General features: G+C 38.4%; 6 protein-coding genes across 6 annotated transcripts; 3 read left to right on the top strand and 3 right to left on the bottom strand.

Moving 5' to 3' along the window:
* The first annotated feature begins 498 nt into the window (after window positions 1-498).
* On the top strand, window positions 499-1555 carry LOC125223864 (homoserine O-acetyltransferase). The gene is made up of 2 exons (XM_048127171.2): window positions 499-712; window positions 1286-1555. The coding sequence occupies exons 1-2, from the start codon at window positions 542-544 to the stop codon at window positions 1463-1465; spliced, it is 351 nt and encodes a 116-aa protein (XP_047983128.1). The 5' UTR covers window positions 499-541; the 3' UTR covers window positions 1466-1555.
* LOC125223863 (uridine 5'-monophosphate synthase-like) lies at window positions 1183-6489 on the bottom strand. Its single transcript, XM_048127170.1, has 8 exons — window positions 5958-6489; window positions 4927-5272; window positions 4292-4375; window positions 3728-3810; window positions 3568-3655; window positions 2947-3201; window positions 1639-1788; window positions 1183-1475 (listed from the first exon to the last, which is right to left on the bottom strand). Exons 1-7 carry the CDS (start codon window positions 6467-6469, stop codon window positions 1660-1662), a joined length of 1497 nt encoding a protein of 498 aa, XP_047983127.1. The 5' UTR covers window positions 6470-6489; the 3' UTR covers window positions 1183-1475; window positions 1639-1659.
* Window positions 6490-10032: 3543 nt separating this feature from the next.
* LOC125221077 (uncharacterized) lies at window positions 10033-10449 on the top strand. The gene has a single exon (XM_048123207.1). The coding sequence runs from the start codon at window positions 10033-10035 to the stop codon at window positions 10447-10449; it is 417 nt and encodes a 138-aa protein (XP_047979164.1).
* Window positions 10450-12276: 1827 nt separating this feature from the next.
* LOC125223775 (E3 ubiquitin-protein ligase DIS1-like) lies at window positions 12277-15857 on the bottom strand. The gene is made up of 4 exons (XM_048127071.2): window positions 15678-15857; window positions 14032-14262; window positions 12992-13378; window positions 12277-12860 (listed from the first exon to the last, which is right to left on the bottom strand). The coding sequence occupies exons 2-4, from the start codon at window positions 14248-14250 to the stop codon at window positions 12540-12542; spliced, it is 927 nt and encodes a 308-aa protein (XP_047983028.1). The 5' UTR covers window positions 14251-14262; window positions 15678-15857; the 3' UTR covers window positions 12277-12539.
* Window positions 15858-17659: 1802 nt separating this feature from the next.
* SKIP5 (SKP1/ASK-interacting protein 5) lies at window positions 17660-24089 on the top strand. Its single transcript, XM_048125645.2, has 5 exons — window positions 17660-17866; window positions 18368-18512; window positions 18602-18680; window positions 19528-19586; window positions 23473-24089. Exons 1-5 carry the CDS (start codon window positions 17740-17742, stop codon window positions 23822-23824), a joined length of 762 nt encoding a protein of 253 aa, XP_047981602.1. The 5' UTR covers window positions 17660-17739; the 3' UTR covers window positions 23825-24089.
* A 220-nt stretch (window positions 24090-24309) lies between these two features.
* LOC125218991 (Eukaryotic aspartyl protease family protein) lies at window positions 24310-25793 on the bottom strand. Its single transcript, XM_048120828.2, has one exon. The coding sequence runs from the start codon at window positions 25750-25752 to the stop codon at window positions 24436-24438; it is 1317 nt and encodes a 438-aa protein (XP_047976785.2). The 5' UTR covers window positions 25753-25793; the 3' UTR covers window positions 24310-24435.
* Window positions 25794-27166: the final 1373 nt, after the last annotated feature.

The following is a 27166-nucleotide window of genomic DNA, read 5'->3' as shown; positions in this document are numbered from 1 at the left end:
ATTTCAATTGAATTTTTGAGAAATTGGATCAAAATGTAAAGGGTGGTTAGTTCAATTTATAAATATTTGGAGAGAAATAATAACAAAAAAGAAGATAAAAAATATAAAAAAGTAAAATACCCTTTTGAAAAATTCACATGGCTCGAACTCATATTTTAAAAGATCAACGAATTTAATCTCTGACCCATATTCCGAAATAAACGACTTGGATGAACTAAACGTACTGCCATATCTCATGTTGCAAAAATTGGCCCATCAAAGTTTTCTGTTTTAGTTACACAGATTTTTCCTTGTATTCATTCTCCTTTTTCTATTTTTTACTTATATTACGTCTGGTAAATTTTGTAACGGGTTATTCGAACAACTCTTGAATTTATAATTAATATTCTAATCATAGTCTAAGTTTAGAATATGTGTTTATGTTACTCAGTTAGGACGTTTAATTTTGGGCACATTGTGGGAAGCGCCGTCTTTAGTGACAACATATTTTATCCAATTTATATTCTCTCTTATCTTTAACTTTGGGCTAAAGATAAAATAAATGGCAGCCGCAGCAGCAACCTTGGCAATTCATCGCTCCTCAATTGCATCATTCCTGCCAAACAATCATCATCCCAAGACGACGTCGTTAAGGAGGATATTACCAATACTGGCATTGTCCAAGCGCCAGAGTAACCAGACCGCCGATGACAAGGCAGCCTTCGTTTCTCAGGTCAGAATCCAACATTACCAATTTATCATTTATGATTGCAGATTCTTCTTCTTTGTAAAAATAGACCGTGTAGCGTTTGAAAGTGAGCACCTCCATTTTCATTCACAACCACACATTGTTTGGTTTTCACATATCTTCAAGTGGTTGTTTTGGTCGTAAATTGACTTGGTAGAGAGATCATATGCTAATACACAAGTTCGATTACTACCATCTACCCTTATACTCCCTATGTCCCTCTATAATGGATTAATGGGGTTGGGTTTTTTCCATAGGATTTAAGAAAAATTATGTTAAGCAAGTTAAGTAAATAAATAATAAAATAGAAATGAAAACCAGTCAATCACTTGAGGTGGAATATAAAAATGACTCAACTATTAGGGAATTTTTTGAAATAGAAAAATGACTTAATTACGAGGAAACGGAGGGGGTAACACATAAGGGTGGGTGTTAAGTAAATTGGATAACACAAATAAGACATATAAGAGACTTGTTAAAAAGAATTAGATATTCTTCAAGTTAAAAGGACAATGTTGAGGAATACATTTCTAAGTAGGTGGATGGATATTTGGACAGGAAGATGTGAAGTATTTGGTGCAGTTAGGAGGCGCATCCGTCGCAGGTGCAGCAGCGATCAAATACGGAAGCATTATATTTCCAGAAATCACTCAGCCCAATCTTGCACAGGCCTTGTTCATCATATTCGCTCCTGTTACAGTTGCTCTTGTGCTACTCGCCAGACAAAGCCGTGTTTGATTCAATGCTTCTGCACAAACCAGACACACTTGCAACTTAACAACGATGTAGCTAATTTATTATCTCAAATGAAAACTCCCAAATTCTTAATTTCTTTTCCTCGGAATACTCTTCTGCATCACACAATCTTGTAGTTCTACTTAGTTTTGTATGACATGATCAAGAATTCTTACCAAGGTAAGTATAGACTTCATTTACTTGCAGCTGACTAAGTATGCATTCCATCCTTGAAGCCGATATTCACGAGCTGCCTCTGCAGGATTTTTCGCATTTATGATTCCGCGGCCAACTATTATAACGTCGCTGCCTCTCTCTTCAATAACCTGAAACAAGAATACCAGAAATCAATGACAATGATGATAAATATGAATAAAAAACGTGGCAAATAGTTATTTTTAATTTCTGAATGACCCAAATTTTAAAAATGTAAGACAATATGATTCACAAATATGAAATGAAAATCAATGAAGATTTGTGATTGACAAATAATGTAAATTTGTTAACTAAATCAAAGTGGCAAAAAAATTGGTAATACCATAACTGAAAAGTATGTTATACTTACATAGTTATGTATGGAGTAGCGATACAGAGCAATCATTACTTAAATGCATAACTAGATATCACGAATTTAGTTCACTACAAGAGAGATTTGGTTAACTATAAAGGCATTTTAGTTCACAATACGAATGTGAAAATAAGTGAACCAAAATGCCATGATAGTGAACTAAATCATTCACGGAGTAAATCCTTCACTATCGCTCTTATAGTGAACTAATATCGCTCTTATAGTGAACTAAATTCTTGTTCTCTAGTTATGCATTTCAGATTAGTTATACTTTGATCATCTCCCTCTATTAGATCTTCTAATCCAATGGTTATAAATGATTATTTGTTATGTTTTAAGATTTGTTTATTATTTGAATAAATCCATTTATATACTCTATATAGCCTTTCCTTTTTTATTTGTCCCACTTAAGATGTTCACTTTCTATATTTGAAAATAAATTCCTTTCTCCTCTCTCCTCATTAATATTCAACTACATTGTTTCTCCCTACTTACTCCCCTAACAACTCTTCCTAAAATCATGTACCACTCAAGAATGTGGACATCTTGAGTGGGACGGAGGGAGTACTACTACACTGAATATACTAGACAATATCAATTTGACTATATAGTATAAACAACTAAAAATATGGTGAATGGACTTATGAATACTTTCTAAGTAATAAGTGTATAACAAGATTATTACTACTTTTCATTATTGTCAATTAACTATAGATATCCATAATAGTATGAAATTATAGTTATAGGTTAACAAATTATCTATTTGTAAGAAGAATTGAAGAAATAAGTTATCTTGCTAAAACCCAAAACAAGGTGAGACAGAACAAGCTGCACCACTATAGTCTATATGTGCTAATCTACTCTGACTATAACTATAAGAAATGAAAAGTAGTAGATCGGGTAAAAAATCACTTACAGACTCTGGAGTATTATATTGTTGGCCCAATGCATCTCCACCTTTTACCATTTGAACACCAGGAGTGGCGTGAATAAAGGATGGATTTCCGGGTCCACTAGGCCATGAAGCAGGATTCACAGATATGAAACCAATAACAAAATCTGAATGATCCTCCGCAATTTTCACAGCTGCAGATGTATAGTCGCCAGTAGCAAAGTTACCAAGAGAACTCATTTCAGCAAGCAGCAACAAACCTCTGCCATGTGATAAACCCTATCACATCAGAAAACATGATATAGTAACTGTCGTATTTCATAACATCTCATGGCTCAAACCGAGCCAAAAGGTATACTCCCTCCGTCCCTGAAAAGTATGACCATTTGGATTGACACGGGTTTTAATGTATAATTGGTAAAGTAAGAATGAGACAGATAAAGGGTAGTGTAAGTAGTGTTAGAAGAAAGTGGGCTCCACATCATTAGTAGTGCAGTGTAATGGTATAAGTTGTAAATAAAATGATACGTAGGGGTAATGTTTTGTTTAACTATTCCAAAATTAGAAAGTTTATACTTTTCAGGGACGGATTAATAAGGAAATAGTGCATACTTTTCAGGGTCAGAGGGAGTATTAAATACACACCTTTGATTTTAGCCCATCCACAATTCCGGGACCTGAAATTATATGAGCATTTGTTATATCTGCCCAGTCCAATATATGGAAGATACCACTGCAGAAAACAAGTGAAAAATCTTAAGGAAAGCAGCCAAAAAATATACTCCCAAATGCAATATAAGAGTACCCTGCATACTGCATGCTGACTGTGTTGCCAACGTCAGCAAACTTCCGGTCTTCAAAAATCAAGAAATTATGTTTATCTGCGATCTTCAAAAGATATGCAGAATTAGTCTCTACAAAGATTTACTTCATGCCTTGTAACAAACCTTTCTTAGAAACACTTGATTTTCATAATGTATGTATGCTCATAAGGGGATAGATGATGTTAAATAGGGCAAATAAAATGAGAATATGAACTTCAGAAATTTTCTGTTAAGAGAAGATAGTCCCCTTTAATAAATAATCATGGTGACATGAAGCAACCTACTGTAATAAGTTAATAAAGTATTGGTGCAAAAAGCATGTCCAGTCAGTACAAGTAAGACAAAATCAGGAGAAATCTTTAAAATCCTAATATATGATACTGCAACTAATGATAAACCAAGGCCGAACCATCACCATCTTTAGAGTAACCTTAGAAATACGTATACCGTGATTCCGTGAGATGTCCTATAAATCCTAGGGCAATATGTAATTCCATCAATTTCTAATGTATGAGGAAAATTATGCTCAGAAGTTAGCAATATACCGAACGCAGTTTAGATCCAAAATCTGGGATAAAATCAGGTAAAGTATCAGCATGGGTTTTCAACATGCAGATCTCTGGTCCAACCTGCAGAAATATTCAAAGAAAGGTCACCAATATTTAGCAGGAATAACCACATGCGAAGTTAAGTAATTAATCAGTTACAAATATACTACTCCCTTTGTCCCATTAAAATGTGAAACATTATACTTTTTGAGTTGTCCCATTAAAAATGAAACGTTTCCTGAAATGGGAACCACATCATCTCTACTTTTTTATCTCTCTTACTTTATTCTCTCCTCGTTAACTCACAAATGACACTACATAAAATCTCGTGCCGAAAAACAAATGCTTCATTTCTAATGGGACGGAGGGAGTATACATTAAGCGAGCATATCACCAAATGTTGAACGAAAACCACATGGAGTGATATTAGAAAGTTAAGTAATCTAACTTCCTCTATAAGCAGATTTCTACCAGCACATACACAACTACTGAATTCATTGTTTTTTTATTTAATACAGAGAAATACATGAACCAATGAGAAAGAAGATTTTATTAGACAGAGTATGTCTTCATGTCAATACTACCCTCAGGCCTCATATTCAATAGTAAAGAGGAGAATGTGTTTATCTCACCTTGTCCGCTAAGTCAAGCAACTCTGAAGCAGTTGCAACATCAGCAGCCAAGCACAAGTTAGTCTCCTTCTGTGACATTATCTCGAACAATTTCTTTCCCATTGGGTTCTTCGCCATTTTTGCCCTCTCTTCATATGGAAGTCTATGTCTGACCCCAGCAGTTGTTGGTGCCACTGACGCTGGTACTGACACCTTTTGGTTCTCCTCCAAGAATCTTTCAACCATCTTCTGAGTCTCCTCGGAAACTCTTTCCTTTTCCTTCAGTATCCTGACCATTTCCCTCAGTGTCACCATAGAGTGTAATACAATTCCTTTTTCTGCCAAATTTTCCCGCCCTCCCTGTTCCCTGTATGATGATACATAGATTTTCAAAGAATAGTTTTCAGTATGCAGAAATGAGCACGCGTCACCTTTTATGCGCATCTACTAGGACATACGAGCGGTACACAAACATAAAATCAAGCAAAATACACTGGCAAGTGAAAGCAGATGCATCCAAATTCCAAGCCGAGAAAGTACAAGGACGGGCGTTCTAATGAATGACAATATGTTTTAGGGTCATTTTCTATAAGTGATAGGATGGATGGATAGATAAAAGAAATCAACGCTAATCTATCATTTTCTTTCATATAGATTGATAATTCTTGAACTTGATTGACGATCTTAAGCTTCAAATACTCAATCATATGACTGATTACTAGATAATCTGGCTGTTGGACACAGAAATCTCAGAGTTACAATAAAATATAATAATAAGCCTCAAAATTAGTGCCTTCGTCAAGAAGCCAACAGGCAAATGGAAAGCAAATTAGCACCCAGATGAAAACTAAGATGCTGCTTTTGTGATACTAAATTGCAGATATTTCAATCAGTATGACTGATTACATATTTTTGCACATTGAGAAATGAATTAAAACCCTAGGCAGTAGTAATAATAAGGAAACAACAATCAGTGCGGTAAATTTGTTAGCATGAACAGATATAAAAGAAACAAATACCGGAAATAGCTAGCAGAGTAATTCTCTTTTCACCTATCAATCATAACAACCGCGTCGGCGACGTTCATCCCGGCCGCGCGGAGAGGCGCCGCTGTCTCAATGACGGAGGCGCCGCTGGTGACGAGGTCTTCGACGACGAGACAAGTCTGATTTCGCAGAAACGCGCCCTCAATAGCGTTGGCGGTGCCGTAGTCCTTGATCTCCTTGCGGCGCATGACCATCGGAACGCCGGACGAGACGGAAATGCAGGTGGCGATGGGGAGAGCGGTGTAGGGGACGCCACAGACGACGTCGTAGCGGGAGGAGGAAGGGACGGCGGCGACGAGACCGCGGGAAATCTGGCGGAGGAGGGAAGGGTAGGAGACTATGAGGCGGAGGTCCATGTAGATTGGGGAGGAGATGCCCGATTTGAGCTTGAAGTCACCGAATTTGACGGCGGAGATGTCGTGGAGCTGCAGAACCAGCGACTCCATTGTTGGTGGTGAAAGTGAAAGGGGTTGAAGTTTGATCAATGTTTGAGGTTTTAGATTTTGGCTACGATGCATAGTAGAGTTGGACTGCAGTCACAAATCCACTCTTTTAATTTTTCTCTCATTCCTTTAGAGCATCCATAAGTAGACCTGCCCACGGTTCATGAACCGGCGATTTCAGTTCGGAACCGCCGGTTCCGGTTTGGAAAATATGGAACCGGAACCGAACTGTGAAGCTGTTTCACGGTTTCGGTTTCGGTTCGAAAACCGGCGGTTTCGGTTTCGGTTCGGAACCGCCGGTTTTTGGACGGTTCGTAGCGGTTTAGGTTCGGTTTCACAGTTTCACGGTTTTTTCCGTTAATTTTTTTTTGCCATATAGTTTGATATTATAAAATAAATTGGAACAAGGAAATGGATAGTTTAAATTGAGTTGTTAACACTAAAATGAGGTGAGTGTAAGTATGGATAGAGAGGAGTATTTAATATAGATAAAAATAGAGAGAAATGAGATCCAATTTGAATTTAAAATCAACATTTAAGAATAAATAAATAAATAAATAAAAATAAAAGAAATGGTGTTTTATGCAATCAATTTTGAATAGTGCAGCCATCGCCCACCGTCAACCAATCAATTTTGAAGACTACGACATTAACCAATGTTAATTTATTATACTTTATTTAAAGTAATCAATTCTTCTAAGTTTATTTTAAAATGTTGGATAAATATTTATTAATAATTATCCATACTCCATAGATTCCATACGTAAAAAAATGTGTTAATTAATAAAATTGGAAATAGTATTATAAAGTTATTACCATAAACCATATAACATAGACTCCATCTTGTAATTTAGTTATTTTTATTTTATTATCTTTTATCTTATGTTTTTACCATCCAATTGTACCAAATAGTATTATAAAGTTATTTTTGCTACAAAATTTTGTCTCACATTATTGTTTCTACGGATATTACCAAATCTAAAAATGAAAGTTATTTATATAAGAGTATAAAACTCATAAACCGGATCATTCAACAATGTTTTATTTAATGGAGTATAGTTTTAATATAAGGATTAACTATGTTTAAATTTATCATTGCGTTGGCGGTTCGGAACCGTGAAACCGCCGGTTCGAAACCGTCCGGAACCGGCGGTTCGGTCGCGGTTTCGGTTCAAAAAATTTGGAACCTGAACCGAACCACGGTTCTAATTCACGGTTTCGGTTCGGCATATTTTTCGCGGTTTCGGTTCGGAACCGTAACCGCCGGTTACGGTTTCGGTTTTAACCGCCAGTTCGGTAAACCTTGGGCAGCTCTATCCATAAGAGCCTCTCCAATGCTAAATAGGCCAGCAATAGGCTAGTCATTCTCTCTCCCTGCCACGTCAGCAGCACTAAAAATTCACCTCCCACATCAGATTTAGGCCAACCATAGGCTAGTCATAGGCCAGCCGCAATAAAAATAATTCAAAATATACTACATTTACGGAATTAAAATTACGATTTAATTACGGAATTAAATTTACGACACATATACGGGAAAATTAATCCATTCCATTCAAAAAAAGTACAAAGATTTAAAAAAAAAGTACATGATTTTTTTTTTAAAAAAAGGGCTTCCACACACGAGCCCCGCCACTCTCTACTCGTCCTCGCCGTCGCCGCCGCCACCCGTGGTATCTGAGCCCACGTCGGAACCCCTTAGCCGTGAACTGCGTCTCCACTGGGGTCGACGTGTGAGACGAAGCCGTAAAAAAATCCAGAGAGGGACGATAGACCGTGTCCCTCCCCCCCCTCCCTCCGGTGACCCCTGCATCACGGGATGCATACCGTGCTGCATCCCCCCCTGCATCCCTCGGCTGCTGCATCTGGAGCATACCTCCCCACCCCGGCGCTGACTGTCCGCCGCTCCCCTGCCCCCCGCCGGGCATCCCCCACGGCATACCCCCCGGCATACCCCCCCTGGTTCCCCCCCTGCATCCCCCCGGCGCACCGGCCATCATCCCCATCAACTGCCTCCGAGGGACGTTAAAACCTGGGCCCATCTGCCCGCCCATCTGGCCCCATCCAGATCCCACAGGTACCGTGGGAGTCTGAGATCCACTCGTCGCTGGACTGGACTCGTTGTTGTGATCCATCCCTCGATGATGCTCTTATACAGAAAGTTAGAGAGAGAGAAAACTCGTTAAAACAAGTGGTGTAAATGAAAATGAAACGAAAATCGCGTTTATATAGGTTTTAAAAAAAAAACAAAAAAACAAAATTCGGCGTTGGCCGATCGGGCCGCCACAAAGGCGGCCAGCGCATCGGCCAGCGCCGAGCGATCGGCCAGCCCACGCCGATTGGCTCGCCGATTTCCCGCTGGCCGCCTCCAATGGTTGGGCTAGCCGATCGGCCAGCGCCGTGAATCGGCTAGCCGGTCGCTAGCCGACCATTGGAGATGCTCTAATAGATGGATGCCCGATCTCACGCCCGATCGGCTGAGATCGGGCTCGGACTTGATCGGGCATCCATTGTAGACGTTGGGCATGCCCGGGGATGACCGATCTCTCACCCGATCCATCAGGCGTGAGATCGGGCATCCACTTGCAGAGTCGCGCCCGATGACGCGTTTGCCCGATCGACGCATTTTCCATTTTTTTTTTCAAATCTATAAATATACCTTAAATTTCACTCATTTTTCACACAACTCTCATACATCTCTCAAATCTCTCTCCATTGCAATATCTATCTTTCGCTCACTTTTCCAAAATGTTTCCCGGAGAAGATATGGGTCGGTCTATGGAACGCGCAATATTTGCTTTCGGGAACCAGATTCTCGCGGGTATTCGTGCAATACAAGAGCAAGAGCAAGCCGAACAGCAGGCCCAAGAGCAGGTCCCGAGGCCCATCCGCCAACGGATATCCGTCCGTCGAGATCATGTCCTAGCTCATCAACCATCTGTTCGAGGACTACTTCGCCAATGAGCCCCGGTGAGGACCGACGGTTTTTCGCCGACAATTTAGGATGCGGCGAGAGCTGTTTCTCCAAATTGTTCACGCGATGGAGGCGCGCGACGAGTACTTCCAGCAGCGGGAAGATGCGGCCCACAGAAAGGGTCTGTCCCCGCTGACGAAGTGCACGGTTGCGCTTCGTCAGTTGGCATACAGCACTACGGCGAACATATTCAACGAGTATCTTCACGTCGGGGATACAACTGGCCGGGAGTGTCTGGTAAATTTTTGTGCTGGCGTTATTGACGCCTTCGGCGCCACATATTTGCGCAAGCCGAATGTCCAAGATTGTCAGGACCTGATGCGGATGCACGGTACGGTGCACGACTTTCCTGGAATGTTAGGGAGTATTGATTGTATGCACTGGGAGTGGAAGAATTGTCCTGCAGCGTGGAGAGGCCAATTCACCAATGGGTATAAGGGTACCCACCCAACGATGATCCTTGAAGCCATCGTATCGTTGACCACAGTCTTTGGATTTGGCATGCTCACTTTGGCGTGGTGGGGTTAAACAACGACATCAATGTGCTGAACTCGTCGAGTCTCTTCACCGAGCAATACAATAGCAACGGTCCAGTTATCAACTTCACTGCTAACGGACGACAGCATCATATGGGGTACTACTTAGTCGACGGCATTTATCCAAGATGGCCAGTTTTCTTGAAGACAATCTCCTGCCCAACGGATTCCAGGAGAGAGTTTTTGCTTCTCGCCAAGAAGCTGCATGGAAGGACGTGGAGCGAGGATTCGGTGTGCTTCAAGCGCGTTGGGAAATAGTGAAAGGCCCGGCTCGTTCCTGGTACAGGCATCATATCGCCAATGTCATGTACGCGTGCATCATCTTGCACAACATGATTATTCACGATGAAGGTCGTGCAGCTAGTGAGTGGTCCGACGCTGAAGCCGCTCCAAACGCAGGTCATGCAACTCCGCCGGTCGTTCAAGGTTTAGCCTATGGAGTCAGCGAGAGATTACAAGCTCAGGAGAGCATGCGCAACCAACAAGCTCATCTTCAACTCATGAACGACATGATTGAAGAAGTTTGGACACGTAGTGGTCGTTGAAATTGTACCTCTTTCGTTGTAATTTTTTTTCTTTTAAATTAAGTAATGTATCTTTTTTGCTAGTTCTTTTAATTTGGAGTTTAATTTTGCTATTTATAATTGGTAAAAAAAAATTAAAATTGAAATGAGAAATGGATAATAAATAGGGCATGCACTAGGGCTCCACCATTGCAGAAAGATAGGGTATGCTGACGTGGCAACCACTAGGACTCTCACTAGGTCTTCCACTAGGGAATCCATTGTGGATGCTCTTATAATAATACTCCCTCCATCCCACTTAAAATGAAACATTTGGAAATTGGCACGAGATTTTATGTAGCGTTGTTTGTGAGTTAATGAAGAGAGAGTAAAATAAGAGAGATGAAAAAGTCGAGATAGAATTGTTCTCATTTTAAAAAAATGTTTAATTTTTAATGGGAAAATAAAAAAAGGAAAATGTTTCATTTTTAATGGGACAGAGAGAGTACTATTATACTCCCTCCGTCCGTGAAATGTTGTCCAGTTTTGTCATTTTAGTCTGTCAGCGAAATGTTGTCCACTTTGCTTTTTTTCCATTTTTGGTAAATGAACCTCATTTTCCACTAATTCATTACACTCACATTTTATTATAAACCTAATATATAAATGTGGGTCCTACATTCCACTAACTTTTTCCACTTACTTTTCTTTATATTTCTTAAAACTTATGCCGAGTCAAACTTGGACATTTAGCGGACGGAGGGAGTAAAATTTCAAATAACATACTTAATTTTCTATAATCAGAATCTATGATTGGAAATTATCTTATACTCCCTCCGTCCCATAGTAAATGTCACAATTTCCTTTTTTAGAGCTCTTGCAAGAACTGGGATTTTTTAGAGTATTTTGAATCGAGAAAGAAGAAGACAGGATATAAATGAGAAAGAAGTAGAAACCCATTATTTCAATTTTTAAAGAACAACCTTTTGTTTTTAATTTGCTTTTTCAAATGCCAATTATTTTATTTTCAAAAAAATAGTAAATATTCTAATCTAAATCCTTAATCCGGTCAAAACACCTTTAACTGGCGTTAACCGTTAATTTTTTATGGCTCCGTCCAGAATGGAATAAATCTGGACTGTTTTCAATTGTGCGGGATATAATAATTCAAAAGAAAATATTACTATGAACTAAAATCATAAAATCTCCATATGTTTAGGACCACGGATGACTTTTAGTCAAGTTCAAACAATTAAAGAGAGATATCCACTGGACCAATTAGTTTGTTTCGACATGTAAGTTTAGGATTCTTGTACGTTCACTATAAATATTTCAAACAACTGAACAAAAGTATAATATATCCAAGGGATCAATTAGTTTGTTTCGGCAAGTGTCATGAGGTTAGGATTTTGTTCCTTTCTTAGTTAGTGTATGTCCTTTATTTTCTTTATCATAGTTCTGTATTATCGGCTTTCACTCCGTATCAGGACAGCTGAGAGAAGTATTCACTGGATTGGGATGTGCTTCTTGACGTTTTTAATGACCCAATCATCGATAGCGGCAAGAGAATTGTTGACATGTACAACAAGAACAACAAACTAGGGTAGTTCCGGCTCCAGGCGAATGCCACCAAGACTGAAAATGAAGCTAATAAGGCAACACTATGAATGCCCTAAGGTAACAATAAACACAAGTTAATTAGTATCTTTTCATTTACATTTTTGCACAAGATCACCATTGTATTCAATGACAAACTAGCAGAGTGCATATCATTTTATGGGAAAACTGCTGTTATGTGCAAAATGGCAAAGTTTATGAATTTTTAATATTTATGCATTTAACTCTAGGTAGTACTTGCACAAAACTATGTAAGATACTTGAAAGCCCATGTTTCCCTGCAGCAATGTTTTTACCAAGCACAAAGATACAACATGAACATCAACAAGCAGTAGATTCATACCATCACTACTCAAGATCCTAACACATGACAGTCGATAACTAACGAGGATTCTTCACCATGTAATTTGATTCACGAAGAGTATTCTACCCAAAACACATGACCTGAAGATTCCATCGTACTACACGAAGCTACCTAATTCTAAGACTACGACAAGGGCTGGGCAAGGATCGTGTTACTGCTCCTTCCAGATCCTACCAGTAACCCGCAGCTTCAGCTCTTTCCTGTCTCCACCAGAGAAAAAGAGTGCCATGTTACGTTGTATGATGAACCCATCAAAACTGTCACGAACCTTTCGGTGGCTGTCCCGGATGCTCCTGGGCACTCCTTGCCATATCATCTTCCTTCCATTACCTCCAACCTCTAGGCTATAGCTATAGTTTTTTGCCTCATTGTCATCGCCCATGAACCGCAAAAATGCTATGTAAACTGGTGCCATTCCAAGCTGAAATGCTTCGAAATGCAGACAGAAATACTGCCCAAAGCAACTGAAAACCTGAAAGATCAATAAAAGCAACAACTGAATTGCAGGAGAAATTTTTTACCAAAGAAAGGAAGCATGCACTGGGTTTTGCAGTCGGCTGGCAAAGAAACATTACAAGTTGAGAAAGAGAAAATAGACTCTACCGTAAGCATCCATGTTGCATTCTCAACTTCATGCGGATTTGATTTGACATAGCGATGGTTAAAAGTACTACCGCTATGCATGTCTACTTTGTGATCATCTTTCAAATGGCTCACAAGAAATGGAATATCACCACTGACCAAGCACTCTGATCCGGCATAAGGACAATTGTAAGGTCTATAAGCGCATTGAGATTCGTGTTTAAGCTTGCTGTAGTAAGGATAGATTCCTATGCACCCAAAATTTTGATATTTACATGGAAGCTCAAGGGATGCAGCAACCTTCTCTAATGCCAGACAACGGATATTACCAAGCTCATGCCTGCAAGTTGGACATCGGTTGTGCACCCTGGGTTTGCAACCAGAACACAATGTGTGACCATTGGAACACTGCAGTGAAAAAGGAAATGAATCCAATTTTATTAGAGCAAGAACCAAAAAAACCAGAAAAAGGGCAAAGTAACAAATAAAAGTAAAAGGAAGTGGTCAAAAAATTGTTTTAGTAGACCAAAACAGTAGCATCAAACCACATACAAAACCTCATTTAAAATTAAAATATGGGACTGATATTTTGCTTACGTATAACAATAGTTTCAGCAAGTTCCCTGCCTAGAAAAGAATTATTTTTAGAAAGTTAGTTCTCTAATTCCACAAATTCATGTATTCCCATAAAATGTTTTGTTACAGCCACTAAGTATTTCTCAATTCATATTTTATGAAACAACAGATACTAGTATCTGCCCCAATTAATTGGAAGTAAACTTTACAGTCAAGCTTCCAAGATCTGGAGAGATAAAACAGTCAGAAATGACAGAGCCTTGTTATTTGCAGGCTATTTTATATACTCTACTTTTTCTCTTGAAACAATCTTCATCCTTGAAATAAAAGTATGTGGTGTGTGCTTAATGCTTATGAATTAAAAATTACTGACCAATGTACTCGAGAGACAAATACAAACGACATGAAAAGATTATTCCATACGATATAAGCACAACTAGTTGAAGACTGCCCAACCTTGTTGTTTTGAAACAAAATATTTGTACCTGACTAATTGGAGGGTACATAGCATTCAAGCAAACTGGGCATTCCAGAAGTTCACGGACATTTGTCGAGACAGCCACATTAGGTTTTGAGGCAGTTTCTGAGGTGTCATTGACATGTTCACCAATGTCCAATGTGTCTTCATTTTCTGATGGATCAATGACCTCAGGTTTCATTCGCAAGTCATCATAGTAGGAATTTCCACTTGACATCGGAAGCATGTATGGTGAGCCCTGCACATGACACTTTTCAAGTTAACTAAACCAAAACATATACTCCGCCATAATACATAAGATAACGATATAAACCAAACAAGAAAACAGAATGCAGTTCAACCTCACAACAACAAGTGAACAAACTAAGCACAAACACAACATTATCATAAATTGCATATTTGAAGAAAAACTACAAAACTAAGGACAAATGAGATGATTAAAATACAGCTACTGCCATCATAATAGCTTCTTAAGTTGGTCACAGATATAGCAGAATAACATAAAATAAAACATACACATTCCATATCCAGCAAATACAATGATAAGTAACATTAGTTTTATGATATAACCGTAAAATTGAAGCAATGAAATCCAGTGACTGCCACATTATAATCTCTAAAAGGTTGGCAATTGCTAATTCAGAAAAGATGCAAAAAACTTTTTAACTTTTAAGATTGACAACGCAACTGTACTAGATAGAATAAAGCTCACAAAAACAATGTACACAGCCCGGAAGCTCTGTTATAAAACTTTATGACACAGCTCAATGTATAGATGTGAGCACCATTAACAAGTTCAGGAAAAAATATAGTAGAACTTTTCAAGTTGCTTTAATACAAATTGAAACTTAAAATGCCATCCTCTTACCACTTTTGCCTTTGAATACTGTATTCATTGATTCACAAACAACTACTCCCTCTGTCCCAACTAAGGTGACACACACGTTCCTTTTTAGTTTGTCCCAACCAAGATGACACATTTTGTGTTTGGTAACTTCTCCCACCAATTAATACACCCATCCACTTTTTTCACTCCAATTAAATATTCAACTCTCCTTTTCTCTCCATTTAATACTTTCACCCACTCTTTCCCTCTACATTAACCAACAACTCCTAAAATCTCGTGCTGACTAAGAAATGTGTCATCTTAGCTGGGACGGAGGGAGTAGTATTATTATGCTATAAATGACTACTCACTTTAAAGCAGAAAAGTGGCACCCAAATCAAATCTTCTCTGAAATCACAAGGTTTGGTACAATCCATGCGCTAAATGCTATACCTAATCTTCTATCTTTTTCAATGCTTAAAATTGAAATTCATCTGTCCCACCGAGTGTAGCAATAAATTCATAACAAGTACCCGTTAATAGTAAGAGAATATATCCAATTTATAAAAAAAAATCCAACAAATTTAGAGACCAGACTTGAAATCGGCCTCAATTTTGTAAATTCAACAAAAACACAATCTTGGAAACTTTCTTGTTTAAAGGCGAGAGAGTAAATCACGAAGACTAGAAAGCAAACATAAATTGAATGTTGAGAAGTTTTCAGCCTTTGCCAGAACGGGGCGAATATAGAAAAAGGAATGGAAAATAGGAGAGTAAAAGACCCAGAATAAAAGGCTAGAGACTAAGATGTGAACACAAAAACTTACCTGGAAAAAAGCAATGGCGAATCAAAAAGCGATTGAAGAAAAGGAAGAGAAAAACCCTAGCAAGGTTGTAATTAAATCGGATTAATTTATAATCCGGTAAAGTCAACCAAAGAAGAACATAGCGAGTGAGAGAGAGATTTGAGGGTAGAAGATGTTTATTGTCTTGGTCTAGCACGGGCTTGATGTGCAGCAACAAATGAATTTGTAACCATAGAAAATGATGAAGAAATTGAAAGTGAAACTTCAATTCAAATTAAAGCCGCGGACAATGAGGGAGAGGAGCGTGTGGGTCATTTTTCTTTTGTCCTAGATAAAAATATAGAGTAATTTTTATTTTCATCTTTTCTATAAAGATATAGATATTTTTATTTATCAAAAATTATCCTCTAACTCATTATATAAATTTGTTGCAGTAGTGTGCTCTACTATTTTAACTCTTTAAACACTACTAATAATATGGATTCAACTTGCATTTGTTCTCGTATCGTTTTAAATATATATATTTTTATAAGATGGGGAGTACTAGTACTAGAAGTGTGTTCAATGAGAGGAACATAAATTAGCGCATCTCTATTTTTCTCTTGTCACATCAGTATTTTTATCATTCGGTCTAAATTTTTGCAATAGTATCCTATAATTCTGTCCAATATATCAGTCCATCTCCATTTCTAATTCATTTAATTTTATTGGTGTTTATCAAATAAAAATAAATACCAATATTAGATAAATTGAAGGCCAAACACTAAAAACAAAATATAGTCCCTTCGTTTTACTCAAGATGTTCAACTTTTCTTTATAATTTGTCTCATTGAAGATGTCCATTTTCTATATTTGATAATTAATTCCTCTCTTCTTTCTCCTCATTATTATATTCAACTATATCTTTTCTCTTCTTACTCAACCTAATAACTTCTTCTAAAATCTCATGTCACTCAAGAATGCGAACATCTTGAGCAGGACGGAAGGAATATTTAATTAAAAATCTCGTGCCACTCAAGAATGTGGAATATTTTTATGGGACATACGAAAAAGGACAATGTCCTTATTTTTGTGGGACGGAGAGAGTATTGTTTACTTATACAAAGAACTTACTCCCTCCGTCCCACTCAAGATGGCTACATTTTTTAGTGACACAAGATTTTAGGAAGTGTTGTTAAGTAGAATAAAGTAGAGAGGAAAAGTATAGTTGAATATTTTAATGAGGAGAGATGAGAGAGAAGGTTATTTTCAAAATTGAAAAGTGACCATTTTAATTGGGACAGACAAAAAAGGAAAGTTGGTCATCTTGAATAAAACAGAGGGAGTACTTGTTACCTAATATGAACATCGTTCACAACTAGTCTATAATGCCGAAGAGTTAGATGTATTTGTTTCTTATACATTTAAATGTTTGATAAACATCTTATAAATGCAAAAACACACAAAATGGATAAAATTACTTATTCTCAACTAGGGTTAAAGTGGATTATAGAATTTATTGTGTACAAATAATTCTAATTTTTCTAACTGCTTAAAACATGTTTTTAAGTATACCAATCGTAGCAAGTCCGTGTCACGTCCCTCATAAATTTTCGTCCTCCCTGAGTGGTGGCTGAAAATTTTAAATCCTCAAGCAAGAGAATTTCTTTTCGAGTTTTGATAAGCTTTGCCCATCTAAAAATTAAAATTTGAGTTTGGAAAAAAGATTAGAAGATGTAGAGAACAAAGACTTTCACATAGAAAAATAAACAATACACTTCGATTATTTGGATATTAACGATATGATCATATATATTCATGTGTTATGATTTATATTTCTTATATATAAATTATATGCGTTCCTAGCATGCAACTTACTCTATTAAAATTGCGCAAAAACTGATAATCCAATAATCACTTAAATAAATTGTTTAGGCCTCATTGTAAGCATAGGCTGTTGGGCTGTGAACACAGCCCAATTGGCTATTATTGATAAAATGTTCCTTTAAATAGATAAATAACACATCGCTACAGCGCGTGAAGGAACAATTTTTTTCATACCCAAAAATCCCTAATTTTGCCATTTCGGTGTAAGTTGAATTAAATGGAGGCAGGGCAGCCGAAGTTGAAGAAATTAGCAAAGCGCGGCAAGAATCCATACAATTGTCAAATAAATAATCTCGATGATGGTTGTCTCATGCTAATTTTCAGCTTCCTCTGCCCCATTCCAGGTATGAATTTTTGTTCCTTTGATGTTTAAGCTAACAGTTATTGGTTGAATTCCTGAATTTTTTTGAGTCAGTTGTTTCTTTGAAGCCGTATTATGAATATCTGTAGTTATGTCGAACGTCAATTTGGCTTATTATGTGGAATTTCATGATAAATTGAATTTATTTGGTGTTTCTGCCGACAAAGAATTGTTTTTTTTTTGTTTATCATAGTTGGACTGTTGAAGCTAAAGTGGTGTAATTGTGTTTGTGCTTCTTAAATTGAATTGCTGTTCGGTAACAGATGTGTTTATATCGATTTTAATTGCAAGAAAGATTTTTTATTTGCGTGTCTTTATTTTTGATGAAGTATTCTTATGTATGTAAAAGTCGATTTTTCGTAGATAATCGTTTGTATTATTGAACTCATTTTTAATGAGGTATCTCTAGAAGTTAGTGTATGAATATAGTATATTTATTGGAATAGTTTGCAGTACTCTGGGACTTTTTCCTTCCTTATTGCAGATCGGTATAACACCGCCCTCGTTTGCCGCAGATGGCGATTCCTAGCATGCCACCCTCGTCTCTGGTTGCGAGTTGATAGGTCTGTTAATGATCTATCTGAGCCTGGGGTTTACCCCAATATTGAGACGGCTGTCGCTGCAGCAAGGTCAGTGACGCTTGATATGTGATGTTCAGTGTCGCGAGACGAATCTACTCGTGAAAGGATACTACACTCTTCAGCTTAATAATTTGCAGGCCTGGAGACACAGTATTGATTGCAGCTGGAGGGATTCACCGAACTTCTAATATTCAGATCAAGAAGCCTATCTGCCTTGTAATTTATGCTCTCTGACTCAGATTTGGAGCTTATTCACCCTCTTATTTATCTCATCTTTAATTCCTTTTCTGATCTGTCTGACAAAGGTAGAATTTATGTTAAATATATCTGTTTGTATGCTGAGCTTTTAGCAGTGTGTACGGGTGTATGCTGAGCTCTTAGCTTTGCTTCTACGTTTTGTTCTGGATAAGGAGCAGTGTATGATGAGTCAGTCACATCTCAATATGAAATAAAGAAATGTGGTTGAAGAAAATCACTTGCATGCTACCACTAGTCTCAGAAAGCTTCCACCCGGCCCCATTTTCTTGCTGTATGTAGGAGCATTACACAAAAGTGTGCCTATCATAATTGATTGATGTGATAAGATATGGTTCTTTAAAAGGGGGAGGAGAAAAGTACTATGAATATATCGTAGGCAATAGGTACATAAAGTTAGCCTTACAGCCAACTTCTTTATTTGATTATGACATGCTAAAAATCATACTCCAGTTTGCAGATATGACAATTGCTGTTGAAATAAAACTTTAGAATAGACAGAGTCACAAAAATCATTATTCCTCTTATTACTCGGTTACGTAACGTATGTCCATTCCTCATTAATTTTGTTGCTTTGCTATATTTTTGACGTTCATATTCCTCTAAATTTGTGAGGTGGTTATCCTTTTTACCGCCATTCTCACTCATTTTTTCTTTACTTTGATATGAGAGAGTTATAATTGTTGACTATATGAAGGGTTTAGTTTCAGGATGTCTTCAAATTTGTGATTTAAACTGTCTAACCATTTCAATTGGCTTGTATCATGTAATACAGAAAAATACCTTATTTCCACAATATTTTTCGCAGATTGGCGCAGGTGAACTCCCTGATGATACAACACTTATCTGCTCCCGTGGTTCTGAGAGGTTTGCTATAATCTGAGTTTTCTTTCTTAAGTAAATAAATAGTTTTACTTCTTAAGTAAATAAAGAGTTTTACTTCTTAATTAATTAAAGAGTTAAACTGCTAGATACAACATACACTTGCACTGCGTGCTTCTAATTCAATAGTGATTTGTCTGATGATTTTGATTTAAGTCTAAGTCTCTAAGATTTTTTGGTGAGGGAAACTTGATGATTGTGTTAAGTATGGAGATCGATGCCCTCAACCAGTTTGCTAAATTGATGCACACAAACTGTTTGACTTAACACTAACACAAGATATATAGATAAAAGATTTAAATGGAATTGCAACACTGAATATCAAATAATGACAACCCCTACGTGGTCCTTGGCATATGCCAAACTAAACACTATTCTGGGACGTACCCTCTCCTTCAAACATGAGGCGTACTAAAGATTCCTATCCTATTCCTACTATGAAAGGTAAAGATAATTGTGGAACATAAAGATAAAAGTAACCTAAATAAATACTAAAGATAAAGGAGTAAAAGGTCATTTGTGGTCCTAAACATATGACGATTTTACGATTTTGATCCAGAACATATCTTTTGAATTATTGCATCTTGAGCAAATGAAAACGTTCCAGATTTAGTCCATTTTGGACGGAGTCGTAAAAAAATTGATGGTCAACGGCAATTAAACATATTTTGACTGACTTAACACCTTAAAATATTTAATATCAAAAAATAAAATATAAAATATATTATTCACCAAGCCAGGCTTCTTCACCAGGCTGGACCGAGGCGAGTCGAGGCTCCTCAAAAGCAACAGTTTGACAACGTCGATCAGCTCCTCCGTCGGATTCTTCGGCTGCACCAGATTCTTGAAATTCTGGCAGAAATTCATGTGCCGATTTAGCGCTTCTTCGCTCCCAATTCCCCTCTCCGACCTCACCACCTCGTCCTTCACCGCCTCGTTGCAAAGCTCGCAAATCCACCGCCCCGAGTAGCGCTCGCGCACCCACTTAATGTACACCTCCATGCACTCCTCCGTCAGCCCGCAACACTCACACCGCTGTTTACCTCTCTTTCTCCCACTTGCCTTCTTCAACAATTTTTGCGCCGATGATGAGACGCTTGAATGCCATGTACATTTCCCGCAAAGCCCTTCTCTAAGATTGAAGTTGTTAAGGTTGTTTGTGATTCCGTGCAGACATGTGAACCATGTTATATGTGTAAGATTTTGGTGAGATGGAAAGTTGGGACTCTCCTTTGCCAACTGTGTAATGTTTAAGGACAAAATATGTTATCTCCAATCATTGGCAGCATTTGCGACAGTGTTATATTGGGAGTGAAGAAGTACTAAATCGGTACATGAATTTATGTCGGAGTTGCAAGAATCTGGTGCCGCCGAAGAATCCGATGGAGGAGCTGATCGACGCCGTCAAACTTCTGAGGAGCCTCGACTTGCCCCGGTCCAGCATGGTGAAGAAGCCTGGCTTGGTGAATAATATATTTTATTTTTTGATAAATTAAATATTTTTAGAAGGTGTAAATTAGGTCAAAACATGTTTAATTTGCGTCGATTTTTGAAAGCTCCGTCCAAAATGGACTAAATCCGGACCGTTTTCATTTGTTCAGGGTGCAATAATTCAAAAGATAATGTTCTGTACCAAAATCGTAAAATTGACATATGTTTAGGACCACGAATGGCCTTTACATAAAGATAACCTAATCCTTTGTTACTATTTTTCCATATGATAAACATAATAACAACTCTATCTTCAATTCTTGATCTATATCCGCGAGTGAAAACAGCCTTGTCCTCAAGGCTGGAGTCGAGACTGGCCAAAAAGCGTTGTGCTGTAATCGGTGGGGGTTCCTATCTCATGGTTGGGAACATAAAACAGTGGGCACATCAAAAGCGATTTGAAAGTGCACTGTATGGAAATACCTGCACACTACCGTATTCATTGCGGAATGCAGTAGGAGAAGGCTGTTGGAAGAAGATATTGGAAAAGAACGCTGCAAGCTTAAGAGCCCGGCTGGTGGTAGTGGTGGCAGGGGCATGGGCAGGGGCAGGGGCAGGGGCAGGGGCTGAAACAGTTGATACTAACTACCACGACGAACATCACGGTGGAACATCTGTCGTGGGACATCGACTAATGCTGGATGGATGAGGAACAACAACCGTGACCGCTGCAAGTGCTGGCTGGGGCCGGGGTTGCATATCAAGAGCATGAATGGGCGTGAATGGGGAAACACTGCTGGGAATCACTTCTGTCGTAAAAGATGTGGAGACGGAGTATGAGAGACTATGGTGTGGGTCCTGAAGAAGAGTGGAGTGGGCCTATAATGGCTGATTTCAGATCACACTTGGTGAGAACTCAGCTCGAATTTCTGCGATATTCTTCTCACCTAAATGAACTAGTAGCTCTTTCGAAAACATATCCCATGACAATGTGGAATTGCGCCAGAGTAGAAGCTGTATCCAAGTGCTGGGCCAGAAAAAGCAATCAACGCTGGTGTCTGATGCACGACGAAGTATTGGGTGAGTCGAGCTAGCCAAGCAAGAGGTTCAGTTCCGTTAAACGTTAGAAGAGATGCAGGTGGTTGAGGGTTGGATGTAACTGTGTTCGTGAATACCAGAGGCTCGGTTGTTGATTTGCTGATGATCTGCTCGTCCATTTTTTTACACCAAATTATTGAGGACATTAGTGAAAGTCCCCATGTCAACAGAGTGATAGCGAGAGTGGCACGGATTTTGGGAAAGTCCTTGGCGGTAGTTTCTGCCTCCTCATTCCAGTTGTTAAGTATGGAGATCGATGCCCTCAACCTGTTTGCTAAATTGATGCACACAAACTGTTTGACCTAAGCACTCTCACAAGATATATAAATAAAAGAAGACTTAAATGGAATTGCAAAATTGAATATCAAATAACGATAGCCCTACGAGGTCATTGGCCTATGCCAAACTAAACAATATTTTGGGACGTGCCCACTCCTACCCTATTTCTACTACGAAAGGTAAAGATAACTATGGAAAATAGAGATAACCTAAATACTTACTACTATTATTGATAAAGATAACCTAATCCTACTGCAACTATTTTTCCTCCAAAAGATTAATACTCCATAATTAAAGGTCCTCTTCTTTCTATTCAAATCCAACTATTATCTTCAATTCTTAATCTGTATCAGATTGAGTTAAATAGTTGATACCCAAAGGGTGTTTAGATAGCCGAGCTTATAAGCTTATTTAAGAAAGGTTATAAAGCTCCAACCAATGATAAGATGTACTATGTCAAAAGTTTATAAGCTGTCAAAGTGTTTGGATAGCTGAGCTTATAAGTTACAGATAGAATTGTGAGTCAGAGTAGAAATTTAAGGGAGATGAAATTTCAAAAGAATATGAAGGAGATAATGATCCAAATAGAGTTCTTTTGTAAGCCGATCATTGTTTATAAGATTAAGAAAAAATAAGTTGGTTGAAGGGAGCTTATAAGCCTCTGGAGTTAATTTTTTACAGCTTATAAGCTATTTTCGAGCTTATTTTGTCAAACACTTCGCTAAAGCTTATAAACCCCACCAAAAACCCTATCGGTCATGTGTTTTCATAGGCCATATTTTTGTGGTTAGAAATTCACCAATTTTTATCAAGGGTTAGTGAATTGAATGAACCTCAATTAGTTATCATAGTGCAATCAGCAAAGTTCTTAGTTTTGAGTGATGAGTTTTGTGTGCATGTGTTGGCCAACTGGTGAAGTCGTTAATACCTGAGGCCAAAGGTTTCGGGTCCGAGTCTACTGTGACGCAACCATACATTTTCTGTTTATCCAATCAAATATATTGATTGAACCTTTACCAGTTAGAACAATTTCAGTAAGTGTAATTTTGCTGTGATTCTACAGTGCCCTGGAGTTCTTGGCAACATGCAAGCTGGCTAATCTGACGGTGAGGGCCGAGCTCGGCTGCTGCCTTCTGCACAGGGGTGGGAGGCTCACTATTGATGGCTGTATTCTCCAATGCGAGTCAAATCCCTTGGACCATCTCTCTCATGCCATTGTGACCACCGCAAGCCCTCCTGATGGAGTTCCAGCTGCTGCATTAAAGAAGAATGGTGATTGTGTTACTGTAATGCGTACACGGATTGAGGGAGGTGCAAAAGCTGTCTTGACAAGCGGAACACTCTCCCTGCAGCAAGTACGTGTCATATATACTCGCACTTCCCTGTTTTTCTGGTTCAGCGTCGAGCAAACTTGAGACCGAACTAATCTGTGGGTTCGCGTTTGACCTCTTTCTTAATACTCATTCAAATATCTTATGTCTTCCTCCTTTCTGAACTGGAATCTTTGTACTATATATTCAGTGGTGCCATCTCAGGTAGTTTGTAGTTGTAACTGTAGTTTTCCTGTGTTGTATACTAGTAATAGTATAAATCTCCCGCCACTCTTTGGTATGGAATCTGTAACAATAGACCTTTATAATTTGATTGCTAACTAATGTTTCATTTATTGGGTTTTTTTCACGACTGCAGTGCTTACTTTCACCTATAGTCATTGCATTGCCCACTTTACCATCATTTCCAATCCAACTAATTAGTCTAATTCGTATCTTTATTATTGAGTTTTGCTCAAATTCGGGATTTGTTACTCCCAAATTTTATGTTTGTAAATTATTGCTAATTCATAGGTCGATGAAAATTAATATAAGGATTTAATTTTTTGTTGATATATGCAAAATGAGAATTTGGAGAAAATCCATTATTATCCCAAGTTTAAATATGAAGATGAAGAGAGAGATTGAGATGATGCAGCAACAGCGTTTACATTTCAGATCAAGTTCTGTTGCCACATATTGAAAAAAAGCAGAGGCTAATTACAGAGCTCACGGGCAACTCCAAGGCGAGAATTGACAGTGTCGAACAAAATCCTTAGATTCTGCTGCTGCAAATTGGCTATCACATTGAGCACTGAGTTCACATTGTTCGGCGCCGCTGCCATCGCCAAGCACGCCAACGACCCCGAGCTGCTATGGATCAACACATTCTCCATCGGAAGCTTTAAATCCAGCCCCGTAAAATGAAACGTAACAGTTGGCGCTATCTCTTCATTCGTCGCTGCAAAGCAAGTGTCGAACGCTCCCAACGAGCTTATCGCCCCTGTTATTTGCTTCCTAAATTCATCCCGAATACTTATGTATATGGGTTGGACGAACCGGGTTATAACAGTGCCCGAATCTATAATGGTACCCGACCCAGTGCTTGGGTCGAATGCTAGTAGCTCTGGTGCTATTGGAATATTGACCCGGCCCACACTGACTCCGGTGAGGTTCACGTAGTATAGCGATGGGCGGTGTGGGTTCTTCAAGAGCGGGGTGGTTCGGATGTTCTTGGGTTGGCCCGCGGGTCCGAGTTTGAGTGAGCCCGAGAAGTAGTACGACTTGAAGCTAGGGAGACAATATGAGAATACACCTGAATAGATCGCCCCGGTTTGAGAAAGTAATGACATTGGTCCACGGCCCAAGCCCAATAACCCTTGGGGCGGGATCGACCCGCCCGAAATGGTGTTGACACACCCGAAAGCATAGTTTGGGATGACGGTGTTGCCTAAAGTGAGGGTGTCACGGGATAGCGTGGCCGAGAAGGTCGATCCGGCACCGTAGGACCTGTTAAAGAGGCATGAACCGGAACCAACTGTCGGGCACGAGACCCCGCTGACTTGGGTACATTCTGGTACAGAGCAGTCCAGTGAGGCGTAAGTGGTGGAGGAGTTGGAGGCGAAGACAGCAGACGAGCACCCGGTGCAACCGCTGCATGGAATCCATGCAGCGTCGTTGCTAGTGTCCAACACCATGAAGAAGAGCTGGCCCGGAGTCCCAATCTTGACCCGGACAACGTAGTTGCCCGCGTTTATGACCTGGCCCGAGGCGATAGGGGCGGGGGTGGGTTTTGGTGCGACTAGGTTTGCCAAATATGAAATTCGTTTCGGGTCGTTTGAGGCCATGTTAAAGACGGCGTCAACCCATGATGTAGCGGGTTTGGGCGAGTCGAATGGTGAGCATTTGCCGAACATGGGGATGACGGATAGATCCGAACCGGGGGACGAACATGGGTTGAAAGAAGAACCATTGCAAGATGTGGAGAGACAAATGAAGAAGACTAATGTCACAAGAATATTGGAGTGTTCCATGGAGGCTGTTTTATGAGGATAAGGGTGATGGTTGTTTACAAGATTTTGTAAGGGGTTTTATAGATAAGAGTAGAGAGACGGTGTGTGAGCAAAAAAAAATTGGTAGTGAATTGAAAATAACAATATAATAAGGACTCTTATAAAAAATATAATACTATATGCATTAACATTTGATGCATGTGAAGAACCCTGGCCCTTTTGTTGACAAAGAAACAAGCATGGGTAAATATCACCCAAGACAAATCTTACACTGCTGAAATATCAATACGGAAAAAAAAGATTACTTTAGTTCTTGTTGATTTTTCAATTTAAAATATAAATAGTATTTCATTTTATGTGTCTACCATGATTATATCTTAATTAACCAAGTGAATTATTAGAACCTTCCAAATTGCTTCGTCCGGTCCTCATTAAGCGTGCGATAATTGACAGGTGCAGATTTTAAAAAATTGTTTGACTTTATTAAAATAATGGGAGAAAAAATTAGTGGACTGAATTATGAATTAAATGAATTAGTGAAATATGAGATCTTGCCACAAAATAGAAAAAGCAGAATAACACATTTAATATACACCGAACGAAAATGATAAAATGGAATAAGTAATGAGGACCGGAGTAATAATCTATACATATATGTGGTTAATATTAAAATGAGATAATTAATGGAGACCGAAGTAATAATGGTTCTGAGATAAAATGAGATAATTAATAAGGACCAAAATAATAAACTATATATAAGTGGTTGAAGGGCCCTGAAATCTGAATCCACTGTGGAACCCGATTTGCAGGATGTTTTGTTTGATATAAGAAAATTGAGATACAAGACAAATTTATACTGCATTAATTAGATTGTCCCCTTTTTTATATTTTACCTATCGCGTGGACCATGTTTTACAATTTTATATCTATTTTTGTAACCCAAATCGAGGGTATTAAATTAACCCAACTTGATATTCTTTAATTATATGCTCTATTGCGTGAAAGTAGGTTAATTATGTAAAGGGTACATATATGATACGATCACACACATGTTTGTTAGGCAAGCAGGATCATGAGTGGTTCAGAAATTCCATTCAAAAATCATTATGTTCATTATGTATTTCGTTAATGAATATATTAATGATAATAATTTGGTAAATATTGAGTTTTGTTTCAGTTAAAATGTTACTCCCTATAATTTAAAATAAAAAATGTTATCAAATTTGAGTTTCATATAAATGATTGGAGTAAATTTATTTTTTATTCATATATCAAAAAAATAGATTTGACCTTAACCCCTATGCAATGCTAAGGGGCTAGAATTGAAAAGTTGGGTTTTCTTTTGAGATTCTAAAATGATATTTCCCTCAATAACGACATTAACTTTCATATCTCATCTCCACTATTGGCAGAAGGCATCTATTGTTTTCAACAT

Source organism: Salvia hispanica, chromosome 1, assembly GCF_029641045.1.
Source record: "Salvia hispanica isolate PSC_SH4W2 chromosome 1, Shi_PSC_v1, whole genome shotgun sequence".
NCBI classification, from domain to species: domain Eukaryota; kingdom Viridiplantae; phylum Streptophyta; class Magnoliopsida; order Lamiales; family Lamiaceae; genus Salvia; species Salvia hispanica.
The sequence above is the reverse complement of the archived record's forward strand: the minus strand, read 5'-3'. Positions and strand labels throughout refer to the sequence as shown.